Raw genomic sequence first — 12,744 nt, forward strand, 5'->3', positions numbered from 1 at the left:
GGCTTCTATCTTTTTTTTTTTTTTTTTTTTTTTAAAAAAAGAAAAACCAAAGTTGAGTTTAAAGGGACATTGTTTCCAGTATCGATCGGAGCACGAAAATGTCTTCCACCGGTAAACAATCATTTAGTTTTTAAGTGTTAAAAAATATACTATGCACATTTTTCATGACAGTCAGGAAATATGTTTTCTGCTGAACAGGTTCAGTTTTTGACAATACAGGTTGTTTCGTAAGTGCCATTTTTGACATATATCCTTAAAAATAAATAAGATCAAAATTATGTACACCTTAGAGATCAGAAACTGATAACAAAGAGAGGAAAAATGCAAAAATTTGATCGAAATATAACAACCCCTATTTAATTTTATAACCGTCGTTGAAAAGCAGACCCAAAAGAAAGTTTACAGCTATCAATGTTTAACTCTGTAGCCTTGTAATTTTGAACCCAATCCAACAGGCAAGACAACTCCTGGATCAGTACCCGAAAAAAAAAATGCCAATTTGGAGGACTTTGTGAGCACGACATATTTAACGTGCACCAGTCACAATCTAATGCACCGGGATTCTTCGACTGGATTCGAACTACTGTTCTCACGAACAAACAGTCTCCCCCATTCTAACTGGCCTTGAGGTTTCTAAACTCGTCATCCTCAATAATGATTCGTCAGATTTTTTTCTCATATTTTTAGCTATAAAACACATTTTTATTTGTGTCCAAAACAAAACAAAAATTAAAAAAGAACTCCTAATTTTCTTCCAATTCGTTTAAAAATTTAACTGAACGCATTTAACCTATATAGCAGGGGTAGCCAAGCTCCTTGATAGTCGAGTCATTTTTCAAAATTCGAAATTTTTTGCGAGCCGCAATTAAAACCGTAATTAAAAGATACGCAAAAAAGGTATTAAAATTATTTTTGCAGAAATTATATTTATTGAAAACATAATTAAAAGTACAAAGTATGTGTATGGAATTCAGATATTAAAAATTAAACACATTTATTTTACTTCTCCTGATAATTCTTTAAAATTCGACAAGCAGCCTTTTTTAATTCAGGATACTTCGATTCTGGTACAAATTTCTAAAATTCAGTAATCGACGTCGACTTATATTTAAATTGTAGAGCTTGATCTTCTTGCATCTCTATTAATTCTAATTCTCTAGATACTTTTTGGGTCATAATTACATTGGAAATGGCAAACTCACCTTGAGTTATGATAATTTCAAATGGATTCTTAAAATCTATTTTGGAATTCGGTCAATATTCCTTCTAGTTTTTTTATATACTCGTTGAGTTTTTCGTGTTTAATATTGGAGCAAATTTTTTTAATTCGAGGAAAATGACAAAATGTTTTATTTTTCATGACTTTTTGAAAAAATTGTAATTTAGTTTGAAAACTAAATATACACTGTGAGAAGCCAGATATTATTTTATCTTTTCCCTGCAATTGTAAATTCAGTGTTTGCCAGTAATATTTGTTGTCAGTAATTTAAGACATTTTGAAAAATATACGGAACGATAATAGTTTAATTTTTTAAAATATAATAGCACAAAATTAAAAGGGAACTCTGGTGCATTTATCGAGAGACGCAGGTTGGCCACCACTGATATATAATGTTAGGCCGATCTACTTTTCTGCAAAATAAATCCGAATAATTAAACACTTTGGCTAAAAGTTTTTTGTTTGTTATTGTTTCAGGAAAAAGAAACCGTACTCCATTGGACGCTAGGCACAAACAGGTTAATAGGAAAACAATTCCGAAAATGTTGCAAAACTGGACATGCAGGAATTCATTGAATCTCGGCTATCAGGGTTTTACACAGATGCCAACTGCGCCAAATATTTTAAAAAACGGTAGAAAATTACAAAAATTAAAGTCTGCAGATTTTCAGTTAATTTTGCCAACTTTTTAAAAGGTTATTCACGACTTAAATGTCTTGTCTTGCTTTTGAATCTGGGAGCCTGAGCCGCGAAGCGTCCCCTACCCCATTCATCGTGTAGTATTTGTCATTTTGTTTGGTTTCATTGAGGTTATTAACAGGCAATGTGGTTGCTGTCAGGGTGATTCTAGCACTTTGCTTGAATAAATAATAATAATGAATATGAAACGAAGCAGCTTGCTCCAAACTATGTGTGACTTGAGTTTTGGATGCTGGTTGATGGTCAACGTGAGGAAACGCTTGATAGAACTTTCAATATTGTAGTTGTTGAAGCTGATATTATAGGTGGATCTGTGATTTAAGAAATTTGTTAAAGTTTTTATTTATTTTGATGATTGTGATCTGAGGCGTCGGATGTAAAGTGAGCGGCTATTGGTCAGTATTTTACGACTTAAATGTGAATAAGTAGAGCTACACTTAAGTCTGGGAATTATTTAGAAGAATGGTGAATAAAAACCTTATAAATCTACTTTACTAAACCAAGAATCATATATTAAAGGACTTATACTTGAATATATTTCATACCTGCCAACTCTTGTGGATTTTCCGGAAAATTTTATTTTCATATTTAAAGTGGTACCAATACTCAGGTTATTCCAATTAATTTTTTGAATTATAATGATAATTATAAATGAGTTTGACCACCACTACATATATATAATTACAATAAATATATCAAAGAATGATAATCATAGGTATATTTACATCACTTATATAAGACCCATTATTACATACGCGTCACCTGCCTGGTGTAATATCAATAAAGCTCAAACCAAAAAACTTAACGTCTTTCAAAATAAAATCCTAAGAAAACTCAGCTGAGTTCCATATTTTATCCGTAATAATGCTATCCACAACGATTTTAAACTCAATACAATGTCAGAAATCCTAACTGCCCTTAATATAAATTTCTTTAATAAAGCAATTAAGTGTAATGCTGCTAAATACAAAAGTATTTTTAATTCTGATATGTTAATGGAAGATACTAAAATCAGACCACTAGCCCACTTCTTCACAAGTGACGCTATACTCTCAAGTAAATTCAATCAAAATCCATTGTAAATTTATATTAGAGGCCTTCTAAAGGGCCAAAAAACTCTCATTTTCTATCTTACTCAATATGCCCTTAAAAAAGGCCAAAAAACTCTCATTTTCTATATTACTTTAAATGCCCTAAAAAGGGCCAGATATTTATACTTTAGTTCATCAAATATCCGCTAGCAAAGATAGGCGCTGCCAGCGCCAATATTTCAGTACATCCCACAGGGCATTAGCCCCGCCCACTATGATCAAAGCTAGGCCAATTATATCCACCCAATTCTACAACCCAGATCTTAAAAGCTTTTTCATTTTTATTTCTTTCTCTTCATGTACCCAACTCATGATACTTAGCTCAAGACTTCAATTCATATGGAAAGGTAAAAGGCCCCTACGGGGCCTAAACGCCTTGACAAAATAGCGACGACGACGATCGTGCAAGCGAATTTCAACGGGATCAAAATATAAATATATTTGTGAGTCAGACTGTTTTTCGTTTATTGTTTTACATCCACTCTGAAAATCCATTATCGGAAAGAGTGAAAGTTGGCAGGTATGTTATCCGTTGTTCTGAGCAAGTTGGCATCTCCGTTTTTATCACACTGCCTCTGACATAGCAAAAATGTAGAGAAAATATTGGGTGCATGCTTTAATAAATGAAATAGTTCTTTATGACTGTTAGCTGTGAACACATTTTTGAAATTTCGGCAATCCATACAAAAGTTTAAAAAGTGGTAGCATAGCCACCTATTTGCGCTCTGTTTATCAAAGAAATTATCCATTCGTGATTTCCACAAACATAAATGTTTCAGTATATATGTAAAAGTATTACAATCGTTCGTCGTAATTTTTTTTTAATTGAAGTTGTAGCTATAATGACAAGTTTGCTCCAGGTTTTATGAAACCTCGCCAACTACTTTCTTAATCTGTAATACATTTTTTTGGAAAAATTGTCTGCATGCACTGTGATAAATAACTTTTTTATTATCTTCACACTGACGGCTTGACAAAAGGCATTGTAATCTGGTAAATCCTCAAAATACTGCATAAAAAAAAGAAATTTGTAATATTTAAGCACCAGTTTTTTTAACAAAATCTATGTTATTAATAAAAACACTTTACGGTCTTCCATTCTTCGTTTCTTGTATTCCTAATTAAAAACGCTGGCTCCGTAGCTCAGCAAGTTTTTGAAATCAAGAGAAGCAACATTGCATGTTGATAGGAATGAATATTCGCGATCGCAACGAACATTGGGGGGGGGGGCGTTGTTGTATGAGATAATACCTGCGATTTAGATATGAACAGTCACTCATTTACTCCGGAGATGTCTTTAATGTAGCGTGTAACATTGTAACGTTCCTTCTTTATCGTGGTTTATTAAATTTAAAAAAGAAAAATGTTTGATATCATTTCTTATGCAAACGAAAACAAGATGGTATCTCTTTCTTTTTAAAGAAGGAACGTACAAAACACATATGAAAAATATTTGTACATAAACAGAAAAAAATAAGTATATTCTTATAAGAGTTAAAACCTAATGCCCGAGAAATAATTTTACTGAATTTAATGATATAACATGAAAGGCCTATTTAAACTTTACATTCCATAGATTAAAGAATCATATTACTTCAAAAATTAAAATGAACAAAAAGTATACATAAGCCTCATAATTTTATGAGATTTAATTTTGTAAAGAAAGTTTCTTGACAACAATTTTTATCAAAAAATTTCAAGTTTCAATAAAAATCATTATTTAGAAACTAAAAAATGTAAAATAAAGAATTCTGACGAAACAAAAACAAAAGAACAGTTCTTTTTTGTCATTTAGTGCTACGAAAATCCGTCTTTGGGATTTGCCAAAAACGAAACAAGATGCAATTTTATTTTTTCAGGAGCGAAATATTTTACCGAAAAAACGAAAATGTACCAATTCCCACGACATGAAACTTTATCTTGGTAAACGTACGTTTTGGAAATGTTATTTCATTTGGAATCTTATTTATCAGAGTTCATATGGCGATATGATTGTTTTGAATCTATGCTAAACTCTATATCGGCTCATTTTCCACCGAAATCCGATTGACTATTTTGATTTTAAATAAAGTGTTTTATTTTATGAATTGTCGCAAAAATTTTAAGTGTAGATTGGCGGCACTTAAAAACCGCCAAATCTGTAGCGGCGGTGGCGTTAATACGTAAGTACCGAATTTTTATTCCATACTTTTCTGAATCATATTACTTCAAACATTGGAATATACAAGAAGTATACATAAACACATAATGTTATACCATTTAATTTTTCAAAAAAAGTATTTTGAGAACAATTTTTATCAAAAAATTATAAACTAAAAAACGGAAAATAAAGAATTCTTAGGATAAAAAAAACGATTTTAAGAATTCTTAACATTGAAATAAAAACTTTCATATTGTTTCTTTTTTTATTATTCTTATAGTTCTTAATCAGACGTAAAAAACCATTCTGTAGAGAACCATCATCAAATGAAAAAAAAATATTTACAAGCAAATTTTTTATTGTAAAAATCATTGCACTTACCTGATTTATGATTCCCGGAGAATTCCAAAATGATAAGTTCCTTGTTTGAAAACTTTATTCTCAAATAATAGATACATAGTTTATACCTTCATTACTTTTAGATAACATACTACACAGCAAAATTTTATAATTGATATGAATTTGAATATGTAGCTAAAAACAGAATAGCTGAATTCTAGTTGAACTTATTCTTTCAAAACTAAAAAATACTTACCAAGAAAACGATTAAAATTAATTAAGAATCAGCACAAATGGCACTATTTCAAGTAACTTGGATAATTTTTTATTGTTGTTTTCCGAATTATATGGATACAGAAATATATACTATTCTATAACGAAGAAGAATATGCTATAACTATTACAATTCTGTATGTTCTGAATTCATATTTATTCACTGGAATGACGAAAGCAATGTTGACTTCACTTTAATTCGTAATGAATTGAAGACAGAAGAAATGCATTTTACCTTAATACACACATCTGTAACAGTATGCGATAGCGAAATCGGAAGTTATCAGTTGCAAGTTTGTTGATAATAGAAGTTTAAAATTATTGAGAAATTTTTCTTCAAATGTTCGGCGTGTTCTGGGTCTGAAAGATATTTCAATATTCTGGAGATTTTTTTCAAGTTCTTCGGCTTTTCCTAAGGGAAATTTTGATTTTTATTTGCTGCAAAGAAAATGGCGTCTGACTCTGCCAATGATTTTAATGGAACTAAATGAAAACGTGATAAATTAATGTCTGATATTTACAGGCTCCCGCTAGAGGGCGTACTCGAGCGTTGCGATCGCGAATTGAAATTGTTTTATTATTATCACATATGCGTGCTCATCACGAAGAAGGCTTATTAGCCCTTGTCGTAACGAGGAACATCAGAAAGATACAATCCAGGGTCACAGTAAGAAAGTAAAACTAAAGCGGTTAGCGTTTTCAGATCGGCAAGACCTCTCTGCCAGTGAGTCTCCATCCATATTTATTGTATTTCAAGCGTGCACTTCAACCCTTTTGAAGGCCGTGGTAAGTATACTTACCACCACGTTTTACCACTTTTAATTTAGATTTCCATTTTTCAATAACTTCAGCTTTCTCTAAGTGAGTTAGAATAAAATTGGTAACCATTTGTCACTTTTAAAAAACGTATAAAAGTTATAAAATACATAATTCCTTTTGAAGTTTGTAGCATTTAAGGAATTTATTTTATAAATAAAGAAAAATAAAAGTCAGTAAGTTCCTAATAGGTCATGTTAAATATATTTACCACCAAAAAAATGGCATTTTTATAAACTAAATGAGTTTTTTTTATATCAATTACTGTTCTTAAAACAATTTCAATTCCAAAAATACTTTAAATTACCTTTACTAGAAATAAAGGGCCCATTAAAGGGTTAAAATGGTTTTATTAAGAAAGAATTATTAACAATTGTTTCAGATTATAAATATAATTATTTCGTTTAGTTTACCGAGTTAAAAAGTGAAGTAGTAATTTTAAAAGCTTAATCTAATTATCAAAAAAACATTTTGTAGTGATGCAAAAACTGTATTGAAAAAAATTTTGGGAAATTAGCATTTGACCTCTTTGAGACGGGCGATACATTTTCTGGGTGAGGACAATAAGGTTAAAGGACATAAAATTGGCAGTCCAACCAGCATTTTATTTGTGGGTGAGGTAATAATAGTTTCATTTGTGTAATTCACCACTTCTAAGATCAAATTGAAAATCACTTAATTACACTTCGAACTAGCATTGATTGTATGCGTTAGAATCAAGGTGAAAAAATTCCGTCTGATTAGCCATGACCACATTTGAGATACAGCGTTTTAGTTTATTCCATCCAGATTCTGTGCGAATATATTTATGACTTCCCCGTCTCGAATGGGTTAAGCCTCCACATGGTTTTTATAATTAGTACGATTAGACCATTGTGAAGAATATCCACTCTCCGGACGAGTCACTTAATGCAAAATCTAGTTAAAATAAGAAAGTGGTAGCAAACATATGACTAAAAAGTTTTTTTATTTATGAATATTATTGGTTTGTCTTATTCACTTGTCAACCACTACAGATTCAATCCTCAAATACATATGATGAATTTCTCTCAATTACTTTTATAAAAGGTTTTGGGTTCATGCGCACAACTGGTTCACTTTTTAAATAGTCTGCGCGAACTACTTATAAATGACCGTGTGGAGGCTTTTCAATGTAGGAGGTGATGGTTAAGCAACGGAAATAATTTCTAATGAAACTTTAATTTCAAAAAACATATTTCAAATGCATAATTTCAAATCAAAATTTAACTAGTGCTATTCATTTGGCAAACTGGAACTGAATTTACAGAGCTACTACTATCTGGAATTTTTCTTCTTCTAAATAGTAGAAAAATTAAGAAAAGCATAATCGATGTTTTATATTGTTTTATCTGCCATACAATTTTAAATTCTGAGGCCATCCTGATTCTCTGCGAATTGTATGTAGGTGCCAAACCTGATAAATGGTATTCTGATGCTCAAGTGAAAGCATAGTTTAAATATTTTTAGAAACTTTGAAAAACCGAAGCCACCACTTTTTGACTTTTTCCAGTTAGTAGCAACCCTGATTTATTACCTAATACAATCATATTAATTCATACCTGTTCGGATATTTCTGAACAAAGACATTGTCAAAAGGAGACTCAACCAAAGTTTCCGTGTTGTTACTACTCTCGGTAATTGCTACTGGCATTTCCGTAGTCGTGGTGGTTGTCGTTCTTGGTAAAGGCGGACAAGGTTTCAAATTGCATTTCTTGACTGCTTTTGGCCTAGTCTTAAGGCACTTTGAAGGTGGCAGTTGAATTGCTTGGTTGAGAGGTGCCAGGATTTTTTCGCAATGCAGTTTTCGTGTTTGGAAACCTCCATCACAGCTTCTTGAACACTGAAAATTTATTGATTTTGTATGCCCGTGATGGCTTGTCTAGATTTATAATTTTTCAATGCTTGTGAAAAATGAGATTAAGCGGGGGAAGAACAGAAACGCTATTGAAATCTGTCGAATTACTAGAAAGGAAGGAGATATGGAAAAAAAATTGATTGCGTAATCAAACTGGGATGCGTTTATGCTAATCTCTTTTTCTTTGGCAATCAAATAGGTTTTTCATGTTTTTTAGTTCCACCTTCTCCCTCAATAGTGATTTGCTAGATTTTAATAGCATACCTGACACCTTTTACAGGCTTTAAAAAAAGATTTTCAGCAGTGGTGTGAAATTACTAGTGTAGGTATAAATATATGAGCTTTCATGCTAGCTCCTTTGATGTACGTTTAAATTATTTAAATTTAGTGATCGTTAAAAGTATACTTAACCAAATTTGTAAAAGCAGGAATTAAGCAAATTTTGCTGCCCTGAAAAAAGTTGGCATATATGAAATTGAGTTTTTTTTCCCCTAAAGAAAAAAATGCAACTCGATTGAAGTTGCAAATGAGATTTTTTTTCTCCAGTAATAATCAGCCGCTGAAGAAACTTAGAAATTTAAAAAGTAAAATAAATAAATAACGAATTAATTTTTTATTTACAATTTTAGAAAATTGCTTAGATTATTAGAAAAATAGAAATTTTTTATAACAACATTTAATTTTTTTAAGTCAATTATTTAATGTTGTAACAGGGTTTTTGCTTTTTAATTAATTTTAAAGGAAAAAAAAAACGTATCAAAAAGTACTTTTTTAAAGCTTGAGTATATTTTTATTGTCACAGCTTTTCTTAAAACCATTTCCGCAATATTTTTGGAAGTAGTATAGATACAACAACGCCTATATCATTAAAGTATTGCCGCGCACTTTCCATTTGACGATCGCGCTCAAGGACATATTTTTTTTTCACTTTTTCATGACTGCCATATGAAATTGAACGCCAGTCTTATGTCTGAAAGTGAAAATTAGCACATTTTGTCACGGTTTTTCCATGAAAACTCTCGACGGCTGTAACCGTTATTTGCTCGATCATCTAGATATTTTTTTCTCTTTCCAAACAAACAAAAAACAATTGATATGTGAACAGAAATGCTACATCTTTTTTTCCCGATGTATTTCTGAATAATTAGCCAATAAATGCTCTAGTACTCTACGTACTAATCATGTTCAATCCCTTTTTTATTAACACATAGGTGACCGGCAACTTTTCTGAAAATTTATTCATGTGCCCGGCTATTGTTTTTGAAAGCGGATGTGGAAGTAAAACAATATAAATAAACATTAAAAATTATTAATGCCGTATGATAAAAGGTTAACAATTACTTATGCGTAATGGTACACCACAAATTTTGCAAATTTATCATATTTCGTAAAGTTATAATAAATTGGTACAGAATTAAATAGTAAAACTTGAAAAGTAAGGAAAATTATGCCCACTTTTTAAAATAGCCACCACGAGATCACTGCTAACGAAAACACGAGTTAACTCGTAACCGGTCACCAACGTTTCGCCACGAAAACACGAGTTAACTCGTGACCGGTCAGCAATGTGTTAATTAAAATGCGCAGGACCATGCCTACGGGTCACGAAAATTTTTGTGACTGTCATTCCAAATTCAAAGACTTTTGAGCTATTTTTCAATATATAATTAATGAAATGAAACTGATATTGATCAATAGAAATCAGTTTTTTAATAGAAGTGGTTATTAACACATCCACAATAAGATATTTTTGCTTGTTCAACACGGTAGCCGCTTAGAGGATAGATTTATACTGCCGTTCATTAGAAAAGTCATGAGAATTGGCATTTTTGTGTGACAAACTACCTAACCTTTTTTTTTTTCAAATTTTTTTTTTTTGCTATATCAGTTTTTTAAATACTATTTATTGCTTATAGCATTATTAAAAAAAATATAGTTGCCATGCCACTTTTCTCGAAATCTTACGTGAAACACGTTGTTTTATAATTTCAATAACCGTCATTTGTCTAAATATTGCCCAAAAGCAGACGTTTATTCAATTGCGTCAACGTGTGAAATATATAGATTTTTTTGATACTCAACAAACTTTGAAAATAGATAGGTACAGCATTACAAAAACAAATCTTTTCTAGTGAAAAACAACGAGTTATATACCATGGCTATTACAAGAGCTCCTTTTTATCCAGTAAATCAAAAACAAACAAAAAAAATGACTGAGATACCAAATAAGATCCCTATATTGCTTATTAATTGAAAAATCCTGCTCATTAAATGTCGATGGCATTTTACGCTGCCCCAAGCTAATTATTAAAGTATTAAGTACTTCATATTCTGCCTGATATTTTTTAAACTTAATACGATCAACCAATATACCTTTATTCTATTTCGAAAACGTATGGTAAATTACTCAATTAAACGCAATTTTTTAAGGATTAATTGCAATAAACCTTTGATAAGGCTGTTTAACATAAGCCTTTACTACTCTAGGCTTACTGAAAACTGCCTGAAACAAATCAAGTCAATTGAGCAATAAATGATACGTTTTCTAATTAGCTTAAAGATGGGTTCACCGCAATAAGCTAAGAGAATGCAAGGTTGTTTAGAAAATGCTGGAGAATTTTGCAATTAGTCTAACGATGGCTGTTAGCAAAAACTGGATAACTCAATTAGAGTACGGTATTCGAATTTACCATCTGATTACAACGTAAACAAAATTTACTTTGCTCCAGGATTCAGCCTTCCATGCTGGTGGACAATCAAACACATTGCATGTGTCAGAAGTTTTTGGTGGCTGGCCAGGACATCGAGTTGAAGACGTTTCTTCACCATCTTTCAGCGATATGCATTTAATTTGTCGTGTTTTCAAACCACCTCCACATTCTTGAGAACAGTTTCCAAACTCTGACACATCCCATCGGTAACTATAAAGTAGGCAAAAAAAAAAAACGTAATTATTTAAGAGAATAAAAATGATTTGGTGACGCAAAAATAGTTTAAGAGTTCTAGGAAAACTGTAAAAAAAGAACAGTTTATTTCTCTTTATGGAAGAAATAAATCAGTGCCTTAAAAATTTTAAAAACTCTAAGGTAACAAGAAGAAGACTACTCTCCCTCATTAAATGCATTTCCGTTTAGGATTATCATGTTGAATGCCATGGAGGTCCCCAGTGACCGGCACTGAGTTTGTTCATAGCACTACGGGGGTCACTGGTGTCCAGCGAATCCAAGATTATTAGAAACACATAATTCGAGTAAATTTTTAATTTTTTATATTATTAACGTTACTAAAATGGTTTGAAGAAATTAATACAATATAGAACACACAAAAATAGTTTTATTTATATAAACAGAGATGCCAATTTGCTCCGGACAGCGAATAAATATTTTCAAGTAGTAGTTTATTAATTGTGATTCTTGGTTTAGTAAACTCAATTTAGTAGATTTTTATCCGCCACTATTTCTTAACAATTCGCAGGCTTATATAATTCACCACTTTTTTCGAAGGTGATATGCTAAACCTCTTAAAAAACTAAAAAAATCTGTCTAATATTTGCAAATTTAGTTTATAGTTATTTACCGTTTGGCCAGACGGGCAAGTCATGCAAACCTCTTAAAAAACTAGCAAAATCTGTCGAATATTTGCAAATTTAGTTTGTAGTTATTTACCGTTTGGCCAGACGGGCAAGGGATAAAATATTAACTTAAAAGGAGAAAAGTATTTAAGAAAATTTACTACCACTATTATATTTTTTAAGACTCAAGGAAACTCAATAAATAAAACAGAACATGGTTGAAATTTTGTATTATAATAGCAGGCAACATGTAAGGTCAAGGAGGGAAAAAAATTTCTCGATGGTGACAACTTTATTGTTTTCATAAATCTTGGTTTTCAACGTCTCAAAATAAATAAAATGAATAAATAAAAATAAATAAATAAAAATAAATGAAAGTAAATAAATAAATGAAAAAAAAATTATGAAACAAATAAATAAGTTAACCCTTTTGAAGGCCGTGGTAAGTATACTTACCAAAACGTTTTAGCACTTTTAATTTAGGTTTCCATTTTTCAATAACTTCAGCTTTCTTGAAGTGAGTTTGAATAAAATTGGTAACCATTTGTCACTTTTAAAAAACGTATAAGAGTTATAAAATACATAATTCCTTTTGAAGTTTGTAGCATTTAAGGAATTTATTTTATAAATAAAGAAAAATAAAAGTCAGTAAGTTCCTAATAGGTCATGTTAAATATATTTACTACCAAAAAAATGGCATTTTTATAAACTAAATGAGTT

General features: G+C 31.0%; 1 protein-coding gene across 1 annotated transcript in view; it reads right to left on the reverse strand.

Moving 5' to 3' along the window:
* Positions 1-12,744, reverse strand: part of LOC107449716 (protein madd-4) — a 121,265-nt gene that overhangs the window by 16,776 nt on the left and 91,745 nt on the right. The window contains exons 12-13 of the mRNA XM_071185804.1: positions 11,173-11,354; positions 8,158-8,477 (exon numbers count right to left, since the gene is read on the reverse strand). Coding sequence (XP_071041905.1) covers positions 8,158-8,477; positions 11,173-11,354 — 502 coding nt within the window. The remainder of the gene's footprint in view (positions 1-8,157; positions 8,478-11,172; positions 11,355-12,744) is intronic.

Source organism: Parasteatoda tepidariorum, chromosome 9 (genome assembly GCF_043381705.1).
Source record: "Parasteatoda tepidariorum isolate YZ-2023 chromosome 9, CAS_Ptep_4.0, whole genome shotgun sequence".
Classification (NCBI taxonomy): domain Eukaryota; kingdom Metazoa; phylum Arthropoda; class Arachnida; order Araneae; family Theridiidae; genus Parasteatoda; species Parasteatoda tepidariorum.